The 26,005-nt window shown below is 42.4% G+C and overlaps 1 protein-coding gene across 3 annotated transcripts in view; it reads right to left on the bottom strand.

Moving 5' to 3' along the window:
• ELOVL6 (ELOVL fatty acid elongase 6) overlaps positions 1 to 26,005 on the bottom strand; it is a 133,970-nt gene that overhangs the window by 33,814 nt on the left and 74,151 nt on the right. For 2 of the 3 annotated variants that reach the window (XM_029076478.1, XM_029076479.1), the window contains one exon: positions 6,151 to 6,282. The exons of the other annotated variant lie outside the window; for it this stretch is intronic. In XM_029076478.1, coding sequence (XP_028932311.1) covers positions 6,151 to 6,282 — 132 coding nt within the window. The remainder of the gene's footprint in view (positions 1 to 6,150; positions 6,283 to 26,005) is intronic. 3 annotated transcript variants of the gene reach the window in all.

Here is a 26,005-nt window from a genome sequence, read left to right as displayed (position 1 = left end):
TATGTGAGGTAAATACACTATTTTCTTCCTGAATGCAACATATTAAAATATAAATGAAAGACATATTGCAGACTGAAGCGTGCGTCTCTGGACCACTGATCATGGAAACTGAAACAGGAAGAAAGTTAGAAAAATCTCAAATTGAAACAGTTAGTAAAATGTCAAAGCCAAGTTGGTACAAATAAGGTCTTCAGAAGAATAAAAGATTTATTCTCTCCAAACTAAGATTTAACTAAACTGTCACCGGCAGAGCCGAAATGGCACATATCAACCAGTCAGAGGTTCTAATTGTCAGTCAACAAAGAGAATGAAGAAAGCTGTTCAGGGCATCCCTTTGGCTCAGAGAGAAAGCATCTGCCATTGTCGCCTCTGCATTCCTCATCCTTTAGAGACACTTAGGCTCATAAGCACCTGTCAATCAATCGATGGTACTTATTGAGCGTTTACTGTGGGCAGAGTACTAAGAGCTTGGGAAAGTACAATATAACAGAGTTGGTGGATACATCCCCTGCCTACACTTGGATTTGGCTCCGTTCATCTAACTGACCTGTTGTTAGTTCTTCAAAAAACTGGTAAATTTGGGGAGGTGAAAAACCCATTTGGAACTGTAAGCAATCCATTCTAATTAGACTAGGTTAGGATAATCTCACTGGCGGAAAATGCAGGCAGGTTTCTAAACCGTAAGGGTTTCAAGGATCACCTATTCGGGCTGTTCTGTAAAAAGTAGGCGAGGCCGGACAGTTCCAGCTAGCCCGAGGACCTGTGCCATCTGTCAACCACAGTTAAGCTCTGCTCATCGCACTTCAGTGGACCCTTTGATGGTGGCAGAGGTCTTTGCGGCTCACCAGGAAGAGATTTCAAATTTCTCTGAAAAATAAAACTAACCAACCATTTCAAAACAATAGGTGAAAGAGACATCTGAAGAATCGACTTTCCAGTCGAAGACAGAACATCAGAATCTTAATCACCCAGTTACCAAAATAACAAGAGGCCCCCCCGGGGGTTTGAAACCAAATGGCACAAGACCCAATCCAGAGAAGGAAGTGACAGCAAATAAAAGGTAATTGTGTTTGTTTCACTTATAAGACTCATTGAAATATAAACCACATTTGAATGGTTTATTCAAACGGTTCCAAGATGACTCTGCCACTGATGACACTAACTTATTATTATATTAATGATAATCATAATAATATTCCAGCAATATGTGCCAGGCACTCTCCTAAACTTTGGGGGGATACAAACAAATCTGTCCCAAATAGAGCTCACAGTCTTAATCCCCATTCTACAGATGAGCTAACCGAGGGACAGAGAAGTGAAGTGATTTGCCCATGGTCACAAAGCAGCCAAGTGGCAAGCCAGAATTAGAACCCAAGTTCTTCTGACTCCCAGACCTATGCTCTATCCATTAGGCCACACAGCTTCCACTCAGAAGTAAGTGTTATTGAGAAAGTCACTTGTAATTTGAACACTCTTCCTGGATACGATAGTCACCTACTTTTTCTGATTCCTTGCCATTCAGGGGCACTGCTCAGGTCAAGAAGAGAAAGAAATATCCAACCATTAGCAGGACATGTGTGAGAGTGGTTTTTGGACCAGCGGTGACTATGCTGAGCCATCCACACTCTCTAGCCTGATTCTTTCATGCTCAGTGACACATGTTGTGAGAAGGCTGATAAGGAAGAACCCATGTAGAAAACCTCTAATAATAATAATAATAATGTTGGTATTTGTTAAGCGCTTACTATGTGCCGAGCACTGTTCTAAGCGCTGGGGTAGACATAGGGGAATCAGGTTGTCCCACGTGGGGCTCACAGTCTTAATCCCCATTTTACAGATGAGGGAACTGAGGCACAGAGAAGTTAAGTGACTTGCCCACAGTCACACAGCCAACAAGTGGCAGAGCTGGGATTCGAACTCATGAGCCCTGACTCCAAAGCCCGTGCTCTTTCCACTGAGCCACGCTGCTTCTCCGTGGTTCTTCTCAAACCTCTGTGACCTCAGCAATTTTTTAATGCTATCTGTTAAGACTTCCCAAGTGCTAAGCATTTTACTAAACACTGGGATTGATACAAGATAATCAGTTTGGACAGTCCCTGTTCCAAACAAAACTCACAGTTTTTATCCCCATTTTACAGATAAGGAAACAGAGGTACAGAGAAATTAAGTGATTTGCCCAAGGCTACGCAACAGACAAGTGGCAGAGCCAGGATTAGAACCCAGGTCTTCTGACTTCCAGTCCCATGCTCTTTCCAGTAGGCTATGCTGCTTCTCAGGACCCCCTAAGATTGATTCATTCAATCGCATTTGTTGAGCGCTTACTGTGTGCAGAGCACTGTACTAAGCACTTGGAAAGTACAATCTTAGCCATTGTGTAATTCATCCTTAAGTTCATTTATCAGAGTGGTTTAAGAAGGGTGGGAGGCTCTTTTTCACTTTCTTATTAATAATAATAAATGACATTACTTGAGATTCTTAGCAAACATCGCATTAAACGCCGATGTAAATAAAGGCTAATCAGGTTGGACACAGTCTCGCCCCATATGGTATTCACAGCTTACATAGGCAGGAGAATGAGTAACGAATCCTCATTTTACAGATGATAAAACAGAGGCACAGACAAGTTATTGACTTGCCCAAGGTCACACAAAAGGCAAATGGAGGAGTGGGGATTAGAACCCAGGTCCCCCGATTCCCACACCCATACTCTTTCTACCGGGCTTCTAGAGAAAATCAGACAAAAAGCCAAAACAGGAAAATCAGACTAAAGAACAACAGTTACAAAAAATACACAGTTGTCCTCCCACAACTAGATAGAAGATTAAAAGCAGAGCGTATGCCAAACATTTAGTGCAGTGCTCTGCACACAGTAAGAGCTCAATTGATTTACTGATTGATATGCACACAAGGGTGATTGTTTCAGGGAGTGGGGAAGCATCACCAGACTTCTTCAGGGTAAGATTTGGAAGGTCTGATTCCAACAACTGTCTGGCTGCAGAATTACCTTCCTCCCACCCACCCATCCCCCATCCCCTACTGCTGTAATGAGAAAAGACCTATTTTTTTTTTTGAGTATTCCTTAAGCATTACTATGTGCCAGACACTATACTAAGCACTGGGGTTGATACACGCTAATCAGGTTGGACATAGTCTCTGTCCTACACTGGGCTTATGAGCCACCCTTCTTCAGGCTGTGCTACCTAATTCACTCCCAGACAATCCACGAGCTAGAAGTGTTAAAATCACATTGTCTCCAACAGGCCTTCCCTGATTAAGCCTATACTTACAGCCTATGCACTTGATTTTATATCCCTGGAGTACTTTGATACTCCAGCCTCACAGCACTTATATCCTTACACTCTGCCATTTTTCCCATCTGTAATTTATTTTAATGTCTGTCTCTCCCTGAAGACTATGAGCTCTAGACTGTGAGCTCATTGTAGGCAGGGAATATGCCTGTTTTGGTGTTGTGTTGTACTCTTCCAAGCACTCAGTACAGTGTCCTGCACACAGTAAGCGCTCCGTGAATATGATTGACTGAAGCTCCTTGGTGGAAGGGATCATGTCTACCAACTCTGTTGTATTGTACTTTTGCAAATATTTAGTACAGTGCTCTGCACACAGTAAATACTCAATAAACATCATAGATGCCAGACTTTCTGGGCAATGAATTATTATTGTTTTATATTGCCTCCATCAGAGGGGACACAATTTGGAAGTGACACTTGAAGTGATGGAGGAGAGGGGAAATAGTTAAAAACCCACCCTCTGCATAACTTTGCTTCCAGCCGGGAAGCCAAGAGTAGGGGAAATCATGATTCCCCAGAAATTTCTTTTTCTTAGGGCAGGCCAGTGGGAGAATACATAAATCAAATGGTTTATCCTGCTTTACTGCCTTCCTGTTCCTTGGGTCGGGTTTGTACCCTTAGGATGAGAGTGAGACTCTCACACCCAAAGTACAAAATAATGGTCACTGAAAGGGGTTTGATCATGGAGATGCTGGTTACAGACTGTGAAATTGGGAAAGCAAAAAATGTACTTAAGATATGTGGAATTTGCATGCACTGAAAGTGAAAGATGAAGAACTTCACACAACTCAAGTTGTGTGAAGAACCCAAGTCCTTCTGATTTCTAGGCCCCATGCTCTATTAGGCCATGCTGCTTCAGGTTCTGAGCAATGTGAATGACAAGGTGCCAGAAAAAACACCCTACTATATTTTCAGTGCAGAAGAAGTTCTCAATGATAAATATACTTAAAGGCTCAATGTCATTCACCACAGCATTGCCTTGGAACCAAAGAACTGCGTACTTCCTTGGAATTATAACTCTGTGGCACCAGTTCTGGAGATACCATCAGATGAGTTAGTAGTGCTCTGTTGCCTAGGATTTAGGCCAGGAACTCAATCAAACACCCGCCTAGGCTGCTGAAGGCCACTTCAGATCATAAGAATGCATGTTTTCACTCTATAGGAAGAAATGAGGATAAACCAGAGTTTTCATTTTGGGAAGGACTTTTAAAAATGAACTGCAGATGTTCAGCTGAGATGTGACACTTTAGATGAATTAATGACTCAGTGTCCTCTGAGAGAGAAGTGGTCTTGGCTTTGTGATGTTCTGGAGATAACAGCATGACCTTTTGCTGTTATATTAATAAAGACAGCTCAAAATCAAAGCTGGTCCCAACTTTACCTTCCTAGGAGCTGTGGAAAACTCTCATTTAAAAATAAAACTGGTTGCTTTTTCTCAGGATTTGCCCCAGGAAGATGTTCGAACACCCGGCCCCAAATGCCTTGAATATCTAGGGAATAAAATCCGAAATTGCTCTCCTTCAGCAAACATGTCATCATCACAATCAGGATCATAATGACTAATAGAAGCCACAAGATATGTGCCTGAATGAGGATCATATTGACCCAGCAGAGCACAGAATCAAGTCTGAGTGAAGGAATTCTATCCTAACTCTCATTCATAATCATCTGGCTTGCATAAGGACTGCTATAATTTTAGGAGAAAACTGAGGAATTACTTCCTTAAGGGTCCATTATCACACTACCACACTAACATGTGGCAACAAGATAGTAGGTAATGGCTAGGGAGAGATTGATGGTAAAAATGTGAAAAACAACATCTTTACTGACTTTCTGAAAGGAAAAGAAGGCTACTTCTAAGTAGGTTTTGACTTGTTCTAGTCTCACCATAATTATATTAATAATCACGGTATTTATTAAGCACTCACTCTGTGTCAAATGCTGTTGCTTTGTGATAGGGTAGATACAAGTTAATCAGGTCGGACGCAGTCCTTGTCCCACGTGGGGTTCACAATCTAAGTAGGGTAATAACAAAAGCTAAAAGGTTTCCTTTATGGAAATTATTTCTGCAAAACTGTTCTCAGTGGTGGAAGTAAATACATATAAGCCCACAATTCCAAGGTGGAAACAAGTCAGTTTTTTCTACTAAAATCAGTATTTCCTGTCACAGTAGTCAATAGCTAACCCAGACTAAATGAATATTTATGACTTTATCCAAATATCGGTATTTTTAGATTATTTACAACTTTTCTGAATGACACCCTCAATTTCTACCACGAAAGCAAAATTAGGATACCAGTTGAAATAGGTTAAAGAACCGATTCGCAAAGTTTCTTTGACAGTAGCTTTAATAGCAATTCTTAGAATGACCGTAGTCTTAACCTTTAAGGAAGTGTTGGGAAAAGGGTCTGGAATATCAATTTATTTCTTCAAATGTATATATGGTTCCTAGCCCTGGTTCATTTGGAATACGGCCTGTGGAGATTTTAATTCAGGACAGAGCCCTTGAAGTTAATGCCAGCTGCAAAAATATTCTCTAGTTGTAATGACTCATATCTGGGTGGAATCAGAGACCCAGGAACAAGCTCTGATATGGAGACAAGACTTTGAATCTGCTCTACACTTTAAAAAAAAACCCCCAAAAAACGACCTAGCTTTGCCTCTCATTCAACTCTTAATTTCCAACCTCTTAGGGTGCTGAATGCTTATAACAAAATCGTGTGTTGCCCCCTAAAATGAAAACGTTTACAAAGCCACCTTTCAGTGGAAATTCTGATGTTCTTGCTGAGTCTGTGAATAATCGAACAGAAACGATGATTTTGGTTTTGGAGTTAAAGCCTACCTGAAAGCTGCAAGGCTCAGTGACCAGAGAACTAGTGGTTTCCTCAGTTCAAACTTTGCCCGTTTGTTCATTAGGTACCGACCACCAAATATGAAGGCAGCATACAGAGCTGAGAACAGGAATGATTTTTTCCTATTGAAAACAGAGAGAAAACAATTGTCATGAAGTCATCATTGACCTTGCAGCAATCTTTTTTCCATGTAGTGACCAGTGTCCAGGCTATTTTCCTTGCTTTAAATGAAACAAATTTTATTTGGATGCCACTTAACTGAACTCTCCAAATAGCAGCATGGGTGGTAATTATTAATATTATTATTATCATTATATTTGTTAAGTGCCTACTACATCAGGCATTGTTCTAAGCAGTGGGATAGATACAAGTTAATCAGATCAGACACAGTCCCTGTATCATATGGGACACACAGTCTAAATTGGAGGGAGAATAAGTATATAATCGCCACTTTACAGTTGGGAAAACGGAGGCACAGAGACATTAAGTGCCTTGCCAAGATCATTTGGCAAGCAATGGGCAGAGTCAGAATTAGAACCCTTGTCCTCTGACTCCCCGGCCTGTGCTCTTTCCGCTAGGACACGCTGATTCTCATATTCTGAAAAGCCAGGCATGCAGAACTGTTCGAGGCAGGAAAAGTCCTTGCCTTATTTCTATTGACTTTTTCCATTTGTGAACATGTTTTTCCTTAGGAAAGTGGTGGTGGAGGGTTTATCGGGCCCATCATCAGTATACTTCATAAAACCGAGAGTCTCCGCTAAAGACAGATTACCTATTCGGCTAAACTTCTTGTGGATGGTTCTGCTTTCTTCCAGAGTTCTAGATTTCCAAGTCCTCTGAATGTGCAGTTTTTGATTTATTTTTAAAATTCCACAACTGAGGTTAAAAGGGATCAAAATACTAGGATGCTTTGGTGAATGAGAAATCAAATTCCCTTCTCAAGTGAGTGAATTTTTAGTTCATCACAGAAATTAGACATAATGGTGGCTTACACCTTGAAGGCAGTGACCTGATCTATTAACAGCGTTTTTCTTTCTGGTGCTGAATGCTGATTCCCATTAGCCTCTGCTCTAGACTGAGAAGAACTCAAACTATGATTGTGTGAGGTTGTATCAATTCCTAGCATACTGAGAAGGCCAGCGGTCTTCTGTGACGGTTGGTCTGAACTGTTAAAACCCTGAAATTCTGCTGCTTCTGTTGTATTTATCACCATCCTTCTCTTTTTTAATACTTTTTATGGTATTTGTTAAGCATTTACTCTGTGCCAGGCACTGTACCCCAGGCACTCTGGGGTAGATACAAGCTAATCAGGTTGGACAAAGTCCATGTCCCATGTGGGGCTCACAGCCTTAATTCCTATTTTACAGATGAGGTAACTGAGGCACAAAGAAGTTATGTGACTTGCCCAAGGACACACAGCAGGCAAATGGCAGAGCCAGGATTCTGACTCCCAGGCCTATCCTGAATTCTCCAGCACACACTGCTTCTTGTTTCCTTTTACTTTGTGTGCCTGTCGCCTACCTCTTTTCCCTCACTCCCACCCTCAGATTGTGTATCTCCTGGGGGCCAGGAAACTTGTTTATATCTCATCCATTTGCTTCTTTCCCAACACACAGTCCAGTACTTTACACACAGTAGTTGCTTACTATATACTATTATTACCAATCCTCATCTCCTCGATCATCTTAATCCCTCATTTCCCCATCCTATTTCCTCCTCCACTGCATCACCCATGTACTTCTAAGGATTTAGATACTCACTCTACCCTCTCCCCACCACAGCACAGATGTATATATTTATATATATCTTTAAATCACCTCACTGAAGGCAGGGAATAATTCAATGTCTGCAGCGTGGCTCAGTGGCAAGAGCCCGGGCTTTGGAGTCAGAGGCCATGGGTTCGAATCCCGGCTCTGCCACTTGTCAACTGTGTGACTGTGGGCAAGTCACTTCACTTCTCTGCGCCTCAGTTACCTCATCTGTAAAATGGGGATTAAGACTGTGAGCCCCACGTGGGACAACCTGATTCCCCTGTGTCTACCCCAGTGCTTAGAACAGTGCTCTGCACATAATAAGTGCTTAAACACCAACATTATGATTATTTATTGTGCTCTCCCAAGCGCTTAGTACAGTGCTGTGCACACAATAAGCACTCAATAAAAATGACTAAACGAATGAATATTGCTTGCTCCTACCTTTAATTATTGTTAGAGTCTGTCTCCCCCAGTAGGTTGAGGAGCAGCATGGTGTAATGGATAGAGCAAAGGCCTGGGAGTCAGAAGGTCATGGGTTCTAATCCCATCTCCATCACTTGTCTGCTGTGAGACCATGGGCAATCTTACTTCTCTGTGCCTCAGTTACCTCATTTGTAAAATGGGGGTTGAGAATGTGAGGCCCATGTGGGACAGGGATTGTCCAACTTGATCAGGTTGCATTTACGCCAGTGCTTAGAACAGTGTTTCACAAATACCATTATTATTTCCCTCCAGGAATAACTTCTCTTCATCACTTTACTTCCCCTCTGCCCCATCTCACGAGAGAGGAGTTTTTTTTAATATCTACTGTTCTTAGCCATATTGTGTTTTTGGTATGTGCCTCTTCAGTTTATAAGGCTTGGCTTCCCTTGTTGCAATCTGATCACTCACTTGATTGCCTCAAAATTTTCCAGCATCTTTCAGGCCACTGATTCTACCCCCAGAACTTTACCATAAAATCCAGAACAAAAGTCCTATTCAGATGAAATCAATATTTGGTTAGAGGCTTTGGTAGCAGATGTTTTGCTGGAAAAGGGACTGAAAATGGGATAATGGAATGCAAACTTTTAGGACAGCTCACTGGTGGCTGAAGAAATCAAAAGTGAGTTTGAGAGAATGTGAGCATTCATAGCCTTTACTGGTGAAAACTTGAAAGAAAGTCAGTTCAAGATAAAAGACAGATGAAGCCAAACTTCAGTGCATAAGAGATTCAACCAAAGAGATTACATAGGATTCCTAAATCATAAAGTTTTTGCCATTCTTCACTAAAAAAAAGATGCCTCTTTTGAAATGAGCATGATACCATCTTCTAAATCAACATTCAAGACTGGAAAAGTAAGTTACACTACATGGTATTATTTTGCATGAGAAATGTTAGATGGATAGCATAAGTAACATTTGCAAAATGCTTACTATTTTGTGTCCTAATTGCTGCATGTATTGATGACTCACATAGTACTTGGCTGCATAGTACTAATGTATACAAAACTCTCATTTAAATACTGTGATACAACAATCGACCTACTTGCTCAGTACCTTAATACAAAAGTTACAGCTATAGGAGCTAGCTTATTGAGGTTGCAATGCAAATTCTTGCTGAGGTTTTCCAAAACTTCTCCATGGATAAATCGAAGGGAATATTACTTCAACGACAAGCACGTGGTCTATGTTTGATGCATTATTGCTGTACTCTTCAATAACCAGGTAGCAATATTTTCTTTGAATTTTGCACATTTATAAAATATAGGGGTCCTTTTTTAGAGCACTCAAATCATGAAGACAACTAGACTGTAAGTTTGTTGTGGGCAGGGACCGTGTCTACCAACTCTGTTATAATGTACTCTCCCAATATGATTGATTGACAACTCATAAGTCCAATTTTCCTTTCCCTTCGTGGAGTGACAGTGTATATGAGAAAGTAGTAGCTGTGAAGCTGACAAGACGGAGAAGCAGCATGGCATACTGGATAGAGCACGGGTCTGGAAGTCAGAAGGTCATGGGTTCTCATCCCGGCTCTGCCACTTGGCTGCTGTGTGACCTTGGGCAAGTGGCTTCGGTTCTCTGTGCCTCAGTTACCTCATCTGTAAAATGGGGTTTGAGACTGTGAGCCCCGACATGGGTCAGGGACTGCATCCAACCCGATTTGCTTGTATCCACCCCCAGAGCTTAAAACAGTGCCTGTCACATAGTAAGCAATTAACATGCACCGCAATTATTATTATTCCGCATTAGTAAACATTACGATGGTTCCTTTAGGCTAATTCTTCCCCATACTTCAGAGGCAGGCCAGGTTAGAATATAGGAGCAAAATGATTTAAGTACGATAGTAAGATACCACAAAAAATAATCTCCCCTGAATAACCTAACCCATTCCAAATTTAGGTTGTCCCATGGAGACAAAAAAACAGATAGTTTGACTTAAAAAAAACCTCCAAAAGTCAAGTCAAAAGACAAAAGTCAAAGTCATCATTCCCCAACTCCTTATTTTTCAGGAGTGTAAACACTTCACTAAGGCCACTGGCTTGAAAACATCCCTACTTTGGTTCTGACCTATTTCAGAGGTAGCAAGATTGGCAAAGGATGTTTTTTTACCCTCATTTTTCCTTCCAAGATAATCTGTGATCTTTAAATTAGCATTCAAAGGGAAACAGAATAACTAAAAAAAAAAATCACTCTTAATATCGTTTCTTGGGATAAATGCTGATTAAATTGGAATCCCATAACCAGATTCTTTTCATTTGCCTGGGCTTTGTTTTACAGTCCTTATTCACGTTCAAATAAAGCACTTTGGGAATCTGCCCAGTTGTTGTTCGATGAATTTACCCAATTAAGGTTTATTAGTATTGAGCAGTATTCTAGGGTTGTTTATTCACACGTAAATCACACTCTGGCAACGTCTTTGTATGTAAGCTTGCGTATTTTAACAGTAATTCATTCTTAAGTAATAACTGCAAACAAAATATCGAAGAAATTCTACCATATACTAATAGCTAAAACATCAAGTCTGTGGTTCTTCTCTGTATATGCATGTTTTGATTATTCCTGTTTAGACTGTGAGTCCCCTGTGGGACAGGGATTATGAACTAACCTAATTAACTTTAACCAACCCCAGTGGTTAGAAGAGTGTTTGACAAACAGTAACCACTTAACAAATACCATAAAAAAAAGACTTCATTATTCAGGCACGGGCAAATCTAAGTGCTTAGTACAGTGTTCTGCAGATAGCGCTCAATAAATACCATTGATTGATAAATTGATATCTTTAAGAGCATAGTTTCACATTTTGGGAATCTTTCCCAGATCTGGGCAGGAAAGATATTCTCTGGAAGTAACTGAAGAATTACGCAGATAGAAAAAGTGGGAACCTTCTATCAGTAGATGGTGAATAGTATCTTCCTACTGTCTTTAAAACACTCAATCACTTTTGCCCCTTCCTATCTTGCCTTCCTGATTTCTTTCTACAACACAGCATGTTCTCGTCACTCCTCTAATGCCAACCTACTCACAGTACCTCGACCTTGTTCATCTCACCACTGACCCCTTGCCCACAACCTGCCTCTTGCCTGGAACTCCCTCTCTTTTCATATTTGACAGAAGATCATTCTCCCAACCTTCAATCATTCATTTATTCATTCGATCGTATTTATTGAGCACTTAATGTGTGCAGAACAACTTGGGAAAGTACAAGAGACCAATAAGTAGTCACATTCTCTGCCCATAATGTGCTTAGAGTCTAGAGGGAAGCATCAAAGCTTCAAAGCCTTATTAAAATTACATCTCCTCCAAGAAGCCTTCCCCTACTTGCTCATTTCCTCTACTTCCTCATTTCTCTTTCTCCCTCTCCCTTCTGCATCACTCTTGCACTTGGATTTGTACCCTTTGATCACCCTACTCTCATCCCCTCAACACCCAGGCACATACCCATAATCTATAATAATGTCTATCTCCCCCTCTAGACTGTACGCTCATTGTAGGCAGGGAACGTGTCTACCAACTCTGTTATATTGTACTCTCCCAAGCACATAGTACAGTGCTCTGTACCCAATAAGCACTCAATAAACACCATTGATTGATTAGTACATGAAGGGATGGAGTTCATCGGTTTCTCAGGAATATAGACTTGAACAAGTCAAAAACAGAACCTTGAGTTGGTTCCTATTCTGAAACAGCCACCAGAATACAGAAAAATGGATAATGAGGGAGTTGGATGTCTCCTGTCATGGAGGTAGATGGAGGCTGTCTGCTCCTGTGACTAGCTCAGATAAAACACATTTGCCAAACTTAAAAGATCCATCTGAAGACGAATTATTTCAGACAAATAATAGGCATGCTTCTATTCTCAATTCTAACAGTCTTCTTAAACCTGTTTCAGTGGAATTACTGGATCTCTTGTTTTTTGTGGGGTTTTTTCCTTCATATCATAAGTTCCCAAGAGCTGGTCAGAGCTTGTCTCTTTCACATGGGCTAGAACAAGAAAATCAGGCTCCCCATAGGGAGAGTCACAATGTTTGCGTGTGGGCCAGAAGTCATCCCAATGTGTTCAACAGTAATTAGCAGGTGTTGGAATGCTGTTTACATCACAGTTTCCTTGTTGTAAAGTTCAGAGTCTAGCTCTGAACAGAATGAAAATGAGTCACCTGCCTACCGGATAACCAAGCAAGGAAGGGTAGTGAGAGGTTCCACAAGGCAAAATAGAAAACTCAGTGGACACGATCCTACATACCAAAATCAATCATATTTATTGAGCCCTTATTTCATGTAATAGTAATTGTGGTATTTGTTAAGTGCTTACTATGTGCCACGTACTGTCCTAAGTGCTGGGGTAGATACAGGTAGTCAGGTAGGACACAGTCTTAATTCCCATTTTACAGATGAGGTAACTGAAGCCCAGAGAAGTGAAGTGACTTGCCCAAGGTCACAGAGCAGACAAGTGGTGGATCTGGGATTAGAATCCAGGTCCTCTGACTCCCAGGGCTATGCTGTATCAACTAGGCTATGCTGCTTCACTAAGGGCAGAAATATGAAGAAGGCAGAAAGAATGACTAAGCTTCTTGTGGGGACGAATAATGTTTTCCAAAAGGAGCAGCAGGTAAACACTCAATAAAAACCTTTGATTGATTGAAAACCTAAGCAGGATAATCAAATGCAAGGCATGCCATTCTTCGTCATGGTGGTGATTGGGTGGCAATCTAAGATTTAGAATTTCAAGACTGTCTCAGAGCTAAAAAGACATTATTCCTATTCCAGAGCAGAGGCTCATTACCTAATCTTTTCTCTTAAAGTCTGTCATTAAATGCATTGGGATGGTAGTATAATCAGAGATGGAACTACCTGATATAATTCTGAACATTTGTATTGGCCATTAAATTATTATTACAGAGAATCTGTACTCTTGCTCAATGGCTTGAAACCAGCCATCAGGCATAACAGCTTCGGTTCACCAATGATCTTGGCAATATCTGAACTAATATTCTCTTGCCTGGAGATGAAAGACTCTGGCAATTACGAGGTTGTTCCCCCAACCCCCCCAAAAAAAAGGATAAAGAGGAAGAAACTTAGTGTTCTCTCCACTATTGGGTGAATTAATCAACTACCCAGTGAGCACTATATTAAGGGAAAAGATGCAAGATTGGGGAGTGGAAATTTCAAGGCTGGAGAGTAGCTTTGTCATTTCTAATGCAAGGAAAATATTTTAAAATCCTGGAGTATATCCAAAAGGCACCCAGACCAACCATTATTATTGTTGTTGCTGTTATTATTACTATCATTTCTATTATTTTTTATGGTATTTGTTAAGCACTTACTTTGTCGAGCACTGTTCTAACTGCTGGGGACAGTACAAGTTAATCGGATTGGAGACAGTCCTTGTCCCACCACATGGAAATCATAAGTCTAAGTTGGAGGGAGAACATATTTTTAATCCACATTTTACAAATGAAGAAACAGAGACACAGAGCAGTAAATGACTTTCCCAAGGTCACACAGCAGGGAACTGGTAGAACTAGGATTAGAACCCAGGTTCTTTGACTCCCAGGCTCATATTCTTTCCATTAGGCCTTGATGTTTCTCGTGCCACTATGCCACTAACCTTGGGGGAATGTTCAGTTGGATGACTATGAATTTTCCCACAGGAGGTGGATTTGGCAAATGTCTTTTTCCCGAGCTCCTCTGCCAAATTTCTTTGTGTTTTTCTTGGCGTTTCACATCTCTCTTGCTGTCTTACAACTCTCCAGTTGGCTGGAGAGTGACCAAAATAGAGCTTCCTGATAGAATACCACAGGTCACCAACCTGTCATGCCAACCTGGGATTCCAACAGGGTGCCATGGCAGGAAAGGGATACCTTATTGAGTAGCCTTTCCACACAGCTGGACCCAACATCCCATTAGCTCCTTGTAGTCAGGAAACACGCGAGAAGCAGAATGGTGTAGTGGATAGAACCCGGGCCTGGGAGTCAAAGAGTCATGGGTTCTAATGCCGGCTCCACCACTTGTCTGCTTTGGGACCCTGGGCAAGTGACTTCACTTCTCTCTGCCTCAGTTATCTCCTCTGTAAAATGGGGATTGAAACCGTGAGCCCCACATGGGACAGGGACTGGGTCCAACCCAACTGGCTGATATCTACTCCAGTGCTTAGTAGCCTGGCACACAGTAAGGGCTAAACAAATACCAGAATTATTTTTATTACTATTTATTTTATATTTATATTTATTACTATTACCAGCTCTATTATATTTTCCAAAGTGCTTGGTACGGTGCTCCTCACATACAGTAAGTATTTAAAAAATACCATTAACTGATTGATTGATTGATTCAGTCCAGGGAGGCTCTTTACGCTAAGAAACCTATTTACCTCCAACTCCCATGTTTTCCAGTAAGAGTGTTGGAAGTCGAGAAATTAAAGACTCCACATCTGTTACCTCTTTTCCTTGGACTAAATTTCTCTAAATGATGTGTTGGTATATTTTTTTTGGACATACATTTTACCTGGCTAGTATATGTTCATAGGATATTTCTCCAAAGATGGACAATTATGTGCTAGTGAAAAGGATTCAGGGTTGGTTTTCTGTTTGCGTGGTGTAGAGGATAGAGCACGGGCCTGGGAGTCACAAAGCCTTGGGTTCTAATCCCAGCTCTACCACCTGTCTGCTGTGTGAACTTGGCCAAGTCACTCACTTCTCTAGGCCTCAGTTGCCTCATCTGTAAAATGGCGATTGAGACTGTGAGTCCCATGTGGGATAGGGACTGTGTCAAACCCGATTAACCTGTATCCACCCCAGTGCTTAGTAGAGTGCCTGGCACGTAGTAAGTGCTTAACAAATACTGTAATTATTATTATTATTTTGACCTTTTTTCCAGGCATTATAGGGCCAGGCTGAATGCTATCTGGAAGAAAAAACATACATATGGGAACCTGACTCACAACTGTATTAGTTGTCTACGAGAATTCTTCCCTGTAAGTCTGTACACGAAGTTGATAAGCAGATTGAATTACTGCTAAGTATTAGAAAATATCAACTAACATCCCCATGAGAAACAGAAGCGGCGTGGCTTAGTGGAAAGAGCACAGGCTTGGGAGTCAGAGGACATGGTTTCTAATCCCTGCTCTGCCACTTGTCTGCTTGTGACCTTGAGGAATCCACTTCATTTCTCTGTGCCTCAGTTACCTGATCTGTAAAACAGGGATTAAGACTGTGAGCCCCACGTGGGACAACCCAATTACCTTGTATCTACCTTAGTACTTAGAACAGTGCTTGGCACATAGTGAGCACTTAACAAATCCCATCATTTTTATCATTATTATTATTACCTTGTATCTACCCCAGAGCTTAGAACAGTGCTTGGCATATAGTACACATTTAACAAATACCGTAATTATTATTATTTAAGCAGCGCAACCTAGTAGAAAGAGCATAGGCCTGGGCGTCAGAAGACCTGGTTCTAATCCCAGTTCCACCACTTGTCCGCAGTGTTACCTTGGGCCCAGTTCCCTCATCTGTAAAATCAATCAATCAACGGTATTAATTGAGAAACTACATGTGCAAAGCACTGTACTAAGCACCTAGGAGAGTACGATACCACCCAATTAGTAGACAAATTCCCTTTCCATAACGAGCTTACAGTCTAGAGGGGGAGGCAGACAATATGAATAATTTACCATATATAATTTAATGGCAAGTACATAAGCGCCGTGGGGTTGGGGTGTGGGGTGAATCTCAAATGTCTAAAGTTGCAGATCCAAGTGCGTAGATGTGCGTAGTGCATAGTGCGCAGAAGGGAAAGCGAGCTGGGGAGAAGAAGGTTTACTTGGAGGAGATGTGACCTTACTAATGCTCCACTGGTGGGGAGAGTGGTGGTCTGGCGTATATGAAGCGGGAAGGAGTTCCAGGCTAGGGAGAGAATACGGGAAAGGGGTCAGTGGCACGATAGAAAAGATTGGGGCACGGTGAGTAAGCTGGCACTAGAGGAGCAGAGTGTGCAGGCTGGGCTGTGGGATAAAATGCGGATTAAGACTGTGATACGGAACACGAACTGAGTCCAACCTGATTTGCTTGTATCTACTCCAGCGCTCTATACAGTGCCTGGCACATAGTAAGTACTTAACAAATGCCACAAAAAATTGTAACAAGGCCTTTCTAGCCCCACCCTGTTTTTATTAGAGAAAGATTTAATTAAATGCCCATAATGGGAAAGAGACATTCTGTATTCAGAACAAATGGAATCTGGTGATCCTCACAGTTCACAGAATGGCTGAGTGATCCAAGAGAGAAAAAAAAAATTTTTTGATATTAGATCTACCCACTATGATTTTATACAAATGAGCCTACATAAATAGGTCCTACTGAAGAAGAGGCAGTGGGACATAGTGGAGAGAAGACAGAACTGGTTCTTGACCCAGCTCTGGCAACGGCCTGTTTTGGGACCTTAGGCGGGTCACTTAACCTCTCTGTGCCTCACTATCTTCATCTGTAAAATGGGAATTATTTCACCTGTCTCTCTCCACCTCATAGGGCTCTATCAATCAATGATATTTACTGAGCGATTCCTATGTGCAGAGCACCAGACAAAGCATTTGGGAGATTACAATACAACAGAATTAGTTGACACATTCCCTGCCCATAATGAGCTTACAGTTTGGAGGGGAGAAACACATTAATGTGAATAAATAAGTCATTTAATAATAATGACAATGGTATTTATTAAGCACTTACTATGTGTCAAGCACTGTTCTGAGTACTGGGATAGATACAAGATAGGTTGGAAACAGTCCCTGTCCCACATGGGACTCACAGTCATCATCCTCATTTTACAGATGAGGAACTGAGGTACAGAAGTGAATGTATAATATATCATCTAAAGGGATGTTCAAACTTAAATTGCATTTAATTTATTTTAAATTCAAGGGATGTTTGCAGATAAAGATATAAATTCAAGTTCCTACTTATATACTTGGGGTTCAAATACCACCACCTTTTTGTCTTTCCATACTCAAGGATCCCCAAGTAGGTTTCAAATTTCCACTGCCTAAGAACTGCTTATGCCTCCATCAAGTCTACTTTCCCAGGACTGGAACGCAGTGTCTGTTTAACGCAGTCCAGCTGCCCAGAGCCGAAAGGCAAGAAGAGCTTAGAATGCAAGTCAGCAGTGTAGGTCCCATTTTTTCACGCCTGGATGGCCTGGGATTGTAGGGCGAACTGCTAAGAGGAGGCTTGCGTTTCCAGCAACAGTAAACCAACGGCAGTGATAAATCCAGGGAGTAATAGAACATTCTTTCCCAACACAAACAACTGTAGTCACAGCCTGAAAGCATAGCAACACCCATCCTTCAATCAATCAATAATCAATCATGGCTGAGTTTAGGGCCGGGGCTAGAGTTGATGTCTATTCTTTTTATTCAGTGGCTAGATGGATCGTTGATGGCGGGACATTAGGCGATTGACAACTGACCTTTAGTGTTTGACTTTGTGAGATCTGTCAATTGGCCAGGAAAACACAGAGCTTACTGAATTGGCCATCTCACTGACCTCTCTGTTTCCTCTCTTTCCCCACTCCAGTCCGTACTTCATTCTGCTGATCAGCTTCTCTTTCTAAAAAAGATGGTTTCTGCATATGTCTCTCCACTCCTCAAAAAACTCCCACGGCTGCCCATCTATCTCCGCATCAGACACATCAGCTTGAAGACACTCAATCGGCTCACCCTCCTCCTTCTTAGCATCGTCAGGCCCCCTTTACAACCCACCCCACACCCTTCATTCCTCTCACCAACTTACTCACTGGGCCTCAGTCACATCTCTCTCTCCATTCACTCACATCCTCCCTCCCCACCCCTTCGATCAGTCAATCGTATTTATTGAGCACTTACTGTGTGTAGAGAACTGTACTGAGCTCTTGGGAGAGAACAGTAGGACAGACACATTCCCTGCCCACAATGAGCTTACAGTCTAGAAGGGGAGACAGATATTAATATAAATCTGGCAGACCATGACTCTCCCCACCTTCAAAGACCTACTAAAAAATCATACCGCCTCCAAAAAGCCCTCCCTGACCTCTCGCTTCCCCACTCTATTTGCCCTGGAGTCTGTTCCCTGAGAGCAATTTGCAGCTCACCCCTCGCCAGCCCCACAACACTTATGCCCATATAGTTATACAATGCTGTTTCCCTGGTCTGGAATTTATTTTAATCACATCTAACAACTCTATTGCATTGTACTCTCCCAAGTACTTTGTTCAGTGCTCTGCAGAAAGTAAACACTCAATAAATGGTATTGATTGATTGACCGTTTTAAGGACATTGAATTGGGCTACACTAACCCTCATGCGACACTGCCATTCCTGATACACATAATAATGATTATGCCAAGCACTGGGGTAAATGCAGGATAATCAGGTTGAACGCAGTCATTATCCCCTATGGGGCTCACAGTCTAAGAGGGAAGGGAGAGCAGGTACTGAACCCCCTTTTAATAAACAAGGAAACTGAGGCACAGAGAAATTAAATGACTTGCCTGAGGTCACACAGCAGGCAAGTAGATGGATCTAGGATTAGAACCAAGGTCTCCTGTCTCCCAATCCTGTACTCTTTCCACATTGCTTCTCACCACCTGCAAAAACCTAAGATGGCCATTTGTGGTAGTTTTTAGATTGGTTTTTGAGTAACTTTGTTTTTCATGTGAACATTCTGGAGAAAGACAAAAGGTATACTTGAGATTTGGGGGGGCAGCGGGAGGGAGAATCATCATCAAACAGCAAGGTTGGAAAGTTTCCCCCATGTGGTGTGTTCCAGGAGGGCTGATCTACAATTCTCCCAAAACTAAGTCCGGAGGCGGCTCAGTCCGTTGGCATGGATCAAACAATCAATCGTATTTATTGAGCGCTTACTGTATGCAGAGCACTGTACCAAGGGCTTGCGGGGGGGAGGGTAAAATATAACAGTACAACAGAGTGGGGAGATTCATTCCCTGCCCACAGTGAGCTTAAAGTCTAGAAGAGGCAAGTGAGCAACTTCAAAGAATGAACCCCCCCACCAGTCAACTTTGACTTTAGTACCTCTCAGGGAAGTGTGATATGTGATGCTGATTATCTATAATAGATGTAACCGGGATGTGACCCGCAGTTTTGTGTTTCCTTAATATTAAAATTGGCTTTATTCAAATGTGTGCTGCTAATAAAACATGCTATTTGCAATAACAATAATGATAAGAATACAGTTCAGTGCTTTCCCTGCTCAGAGCTCAATGCTTGTTTGGCATTTTTAATTATAGACTAGGGAGGAATTTGAGAATTATGGCTTCTAGGAGAATCCAGATTGTACATATAAATGTATAAATTAAGACTAATGATGGTACATTCTGTTCTTTCATGATGGTTCCTTTCACTATGCGTTTTGAATAGAATGCTGTTAGGGAAACAGGAAATAACCTTCCGGTAATGAGCACCTATCTGGTTAGAACGTACAGAGACGTCAGAAGAATGGGTTGTGTGAGTTTCTTTAAAGTAGGGTAATAATTAATATTGGTATTTCTCAAGCTCTTGGTCTCTGCCAAGCACTGTACTAAGCACTGAGGCGGAAACAAGATCGTCATCAGATGCAGTTCCTGAACCACAGGGGAGTCACAGTCTAAAGGAGAGAGAGGACAGGCTTGGACTCGCCAGTTTACAAGTGAGGAAACTGAGGCACAGAGTTAAGTCCGAGGTCACACATCAGGCAAGTAGCAGGACCAGGATTTTAACCCTGGTCCTCTGATGCCCAAGGGTAGCATGGTCCAGTGGGTAGGACCTGGGCCTGGGAGTCAGAAGGACCTGGGTTCTACTCCCAGTTCCACCACTTATCTGCTGTGTAACCTTGTGCACGTCACTTCACTTCTCTGTGCCCCAATTCCCTCATGTGCAAAATGGGGACTAAGACTGTGAGCCCAGTGTGGGACAGGGACTGTGTCCAACCCGATTATCTTGTATCTAACCAAGCGTTTAGAACAGTTCCTGGAACACACAAAGCGCCTAACAAACACCACAATTATTATCATTATTATTTCCACTAAGCCACTCTGTTTCTCCAGCATGGAATGTGACCCCTGCCTTTCAGAAGAACTGAGTGTGTTGATGAGTGGGTTTGTCGGGAGATTTGAATTCAGCAAATGAAGGCCAGAGAGGTCACGCTCATTCAGGTGCTATGTCTCAGACCCATTTGCCTTGAACTCCATCCGACCCAGACCCAGACCTGCTGAACAGTTGGGGGAGGAACAACCCAGCAGCTGTTGATGTGGGTAAACAACCCCTGCCAGACTCCAGCTGCTCCGTCAGGCCCTGAAATAGACAAACATTCACTGGTTTTTGACCGGGAGCCTGGCTGCCCTCTCGGAAAAGCCCAGAGTCATCAGGCGTCTGACCCGTTATACGCCCGCTGTCCTGGCGAGGTTATATCCGACCAACTCATATAAACCAATATTAGCTTTGTTAATCAGCAGAATCCAACCAAGTGCCTTCCCTGGGAGTCACGAAGCCTTTAAGGAAGTCAATCCTCACTGAGTGCTGAAGGGGAAGAGAGGCGGCAATAACGTCTCATAATCAAATCATTTTGGTTAAGCGCCCGGGTGTACATGACTGGAGCTGCTGGCTTCAATTAACTGGAGCATACAGAATTGGAGCCCACCCTTTCAGTACTCCAAGAATATTCTTTGTAAGTCGGGTTGTCCTGAGAAGCTTTCAAGGCTATGAGACTACTGGAAAAGAGACAAAGTGAGAGGTACAAACACATATAAAATGTTTATTTTTTTCAATCACTCTGTGACCGCCCCCACCTTCCAGTTTGGCTCACCCCACAATCCATAAACTTATCCTGAGAGACCCAAGACCCACAATCCATAAACCTATCCTCAGAGAGGAGAAGCAGCACCGCCTAATTGAAAGAGCTTGGGCCTGGGGGTCAGAGGGCCTGGGTTCTAATACTGCCTTTGCCAGTTGCTTGCTGTGTGACTTTGGGCAAGTCACAACTTCTTTATGCCTCAGTTTCCTCCACTGTTAAAAGGAGATTCAATACCTGTTCTCCCTGTTACTTAGACTGTGAGCCCAGGTGGGAACCTGATAAACTTTTATCTACAGCAGCACTCAGAACAGTGCTTGTCACATAATAAGCACTTAACAAATTACTCTAGCCTAAACCTCCTAGATCTCTCAGCTGATTTCTCAGTAGACCGCCCTCTTCTTGAAACTTTATCCAACCTTGGTTTCACTGACACTGTCTTCTCTTGGTTCTCCTCCTATCTCTCTGACTGCCCCTTCTCAGTCTCTTTTGCAGATTCCTCCTCTATCTCCTACCGTCCGACAGTGGGGGTACCTCAAGGCTCAGTTCTGGGTCCCCTTCTATTCTCCGTCTCCGTTGGAGAACTCATTCGCTCCCATGGCCTCACCTACTATCTCTATGCTCCCAAATCTACATCTCCAGCCAGGACTTCCTCCTTCTCTGCAGTGTCTCATTTCCTCCTGCCTTCAGGACATCTCTACTTGGATGTCCCACAGACACAAACCTAAATATGTCCAAAAGAGAACTCCTATCTTTCTGCCCAAACCCTGTCTTTCCCTTCACTGTAAACAATACCACTATCCTCCCTATCTCACAAGCCTATAACCTTGGCATTGTCCTCAACTCAACGCTTATTCAACTCACACATTCAATTCTGTCACAAAATCCTGTTGGTTCTACCTTCACATCATTGCTAAAATCCACTCTTTCCTCTCCACCCAAACTGCTACCATATCGATCCAAGCGCTTATCCTATTCTACCTTGTCCACTGATTCTGCCTACTTGCTGACCTCCCTTCTTCTGTCTTTCCCCTACTCCAGCCCATTTTTCATTCTGCTGCCCAGGTTTTTATGAAAAATGTTCCGTCCATGTCTCCTCATTCCTAAGATACTCTAACAGTTGCCCATGCACCTCCACATCAAACAGAGACTCCTTATCACTAGCTTTAAAGCATTTAATCAGCTCACCCCCTCCTACCTCACCTCACTGATCTTCACTACAGCCCAGCCCACACACTTAGCTCCTCTGGTGCCAGTTTACTTTACTCACTGTACCCCGATCTCATCTATCTCACCACTGACCCCTTTCCCACACCCTCCTCCTAGCCTGGAAGTCCCTCCCCCTTCATATAAGCCACACCAATCACTCTTCCCACCTTCAAAGCCTTATTAAGGTCACATCTCCTTCAAGAAGACTTTCCTGATTAAGCCCTCCCCAGCTCCCTTCTGTGCCATCTATACACTTGGATCTCTGACCTCTGGGCATTTGATAACTGTCCCACCCTCAACCCCACAGCACTTATGTACATTACGTATCTATTAGTTATATATCACGAATTATTCATCTGTATTAATCTCTATCTCCCCCTCTAGACTGTAAGCTCGTTATGAGCAGGGAAGGCGTTTACAAATTCTGTTGAAATTGAATTCTCCCAGGTGCTTACTGCAGTGTTTTAAACAGAGTAAGAACTCAATAAATACCACTGATGATGATGACGACAAATATAATGATAATAATAATAATACAGCAGCTGATCACCTGCAGACTGTAAGCTCCTTGTGGGCAGGGTCGCTTCTACCAAGTCTGTTGTATTGTACTTACCCGAGCACGTAGCACAGTGCTGTATATATAGTAAGTATTCAGTAAATACCATTGGTTGATTGACTGATTAATTTATATAGAGAGAGGAAATATATAGGTAATTGAAAACTCATCTAGAAAATTACATAATAACAATAGTATTTGTTATGTGCTTACTGTGTATCTAGCACTGTTCTAAGCACTGGGGCAGATACAAACTAATCAGGTTGGACACAGTGCCTGTCCCACAAGGGACTCACAATCTTAATCCCCATTTTACAGCTGAGGTACAGAGAAGTTAAGTGACTTGCCCAAGTTCACATGAAGACAAGTGGCAGATCTGGATTAGAACCCAGGTCCTTCTAACTCACGTGGCTCAGTGGAAAGAGCCCGGGCTTGGGAGTCAGAGGTCATGGATTAGAATCCCGGCTCTGCCACTTGGCAGCTGTGTGACTATGGGCAAGGCACTTCACTTCTCTCTTCCTCAGTTACCTCATCTGTAAAATGGGGATGAAGACTGTGAGCCTCATGTTGGACAACCTGATTACCCTGTACATACCCCAGCGCTTAGAACAGTGCTCTGCACATAGTAAGCGCTTAACAAATGTCAACATTATTTATTTATTATGTGCTCTTTCCACTAGGCCATGTAGCTTCCTGGAATTACATCCCAATCCCTATAGCCTTGTTGACCAAAAGTCAGGTTTATTCAGCACAGAGTGAAGCAGGCAAACAATTCAGAACTGAAAGTGAATTTTAATTCAATCCTTAGTAGTAGTATTTATTAAGCAGCTAGTAAGTGCAGAACATTCTTCTGGGTGCTTGGAAGCATACGATAAAAGTAGAAGACATAGCCTCTGCCCTAGAATCTATTGGCGAAGACAGGCAAACACAAATTGTATACAAACAATGGCAATAAGAGGAAATATTGGCATAACGGTAGTGATAACTGTGAACTTGTTATGTGCTTGTTCTAGTTTACTATGTGAGAAGCAGTATGGACTAGTGGAAAAAGCACAGGCCTAAGAGACAGAGGACCTGGGTCCTAATCCCAACTCCACCATGTACCCGCTGTGTGATGTTGAGCAAGTCACTTATCTTTGCTGTGCCTTACCTGCTGTGTGACCTTGGGCAAGTCACTTCATTTCTCTGGGCCTTATTTACCTCATCTGTAAAATGGGAATTGAGACTGTGGACCCCACGTGGGACAGGGACTGGGTTCAAGCCGATTTGCTTGCATCTACTCCAGGTAGAGTCCCTGGCACATAATAAGCACTTTACAAATACTACAATTATTATTATTATTACCTGTGCTCCCTCCTACTTAGACTGTAAGGTCTATGTGGGCCCTGCTGATTCTTCCTCAGCGCTTAGTACAGTGTTTGGCATATAGTAAGCGCCTTAACAAAGACCACAGTTACTATCATGTACCAAACACTGTATTAATCACTGGGGTAGATGCAAGACAATCAGGTCACAGTCCCTGTCTCACATGGGGCTGGCAACAGCAAATGTAATTGTAAAAAATGAAGAAATAAATGAAGAAACTAAGGGTATCTGAAGGGATGACATTACCAAGGAGGTGGAGAATAGTCGGTGATTTACTCCTGGCGAAGGTATCCTTTTGGGAAGGCTTTGGGGTAGGGGGAGAAGGGCTTGATGGATTTGAGCAGAGGGGAAAGGTTGCTTACAATGGGAGGGAAAGAGGGGAGATTCAAGAGTAGGATACATGTAGGCTATTTCTTTGGGAGGAGTGAAGAGTCTGAGTTCTAGCAGGAGAAGCTGAGAAGTAAGAAGACAGCAGGTGGAGACAACAAAAAGACAATGGTCATGATTTCTGTTTAATGTAAAGAGAAATGGGTCATCAGTGGAAATGTTTAACCTGCGAGAGCTGCACCCTGAACAGAGTTTCAGGACAGTGATCCGGGCAGCACAGTGAAGGAGTTACTGAAAAGGGGACAAGATTGGAGGCAGAGAGACCTGGAGGAAGCTGATGCAGTAGTTGGAAGTTACTGTAACTGTAGCTACTGTATTGTAACTCAGTTAGGAGGTGATGGGGGCTAGGATAAGGGATGGGGAGTAAAAGATAGAGCAGAAGAGTGGGTTGGGGAAATACTGTCGAGAAAAACCCAGTCGAATTTAGGGACAGATTGAAAGTAGGAGGTGAAAGACATATGGGAATCAAAAATGACACAGTTTCTGGGACCAAGAGGATAGTGGTGCACTTTCCTCTGAGACAGGAAGAGAAGTAGGTTTAGGAAGGTAGGAGCTCTGTTTTTCACTTTTTCAATTCACAAATTTATGGGGTCAGAAGGATGGGGAAGGATGAGGAGAAAGAGGGATGTAGGTTGATTTTTATTAAGTGAATGAATGATAGCAGAGGTTTAAAAAACCCTTGTGGCTATATTACACTGGTAAAAACAGAAAGATTGTTTTGGTCCTTAATTTTCCATTCTTAGTTCTAATTCACCCTACAAGTGCCTGCCCTCTACTTTGTTGTGTGTTCATTGCCTGCTTCTAGATAGTCTCTGGTATGCAAGGGTCAGCCTGAGTGGGATATCCCACAGCAGATTTATCATTTCATTCTGAGTCCTGTCAAACAAAATGTCTACATTTCTACAAATGAACAGTCTATTCATCCTTTCTGCTCCCTCCAAACTGCTACCATATTAATCCAAGCATTTATCCAATCCCATCTTGATTATTATATCAGACCCCTTGCTGACCTCCCTGCCTCCTGTCTCTCCCCACTCCAGTTCATACTTCACTCTGCTGTCTGGATCATTTTTCCACAGAAATGTTCAATCCAGATTTCCCCAATCCTCAAACCTCCAGTGGATGCCCATCCACCTCCACATCAAACAGAAACTCCTTACCATAGATTGGTTTTAAAGCACTCAATCACCTTGCCCCCTCCTACCGCTCCTCGCAACTTTCCTATTACAAGCCGGCCTGCACACGTCACTCCTCTAATGCCAACCTACATACTGTAC

Source organism: Ornithorhynchus anatinus, chromosome 12 (assembly GCF_004115215.2).
Source record: "Ornithorhynchus anatinus isolate Pmale09 chromosome 12, mOrnAna1.pri.v4, whole genome shotgun sequence".
Lineage (NCBI taxonomy): Eukaryota > Metazoa > Chordata > Mammalia > Monotremata > Ornithorhynchidae > Ornithorhynchus > Ornithorhynchus anatinus.
This window is presented reverse-complemented; position numbering and strand designations above follow the sequence as displayed.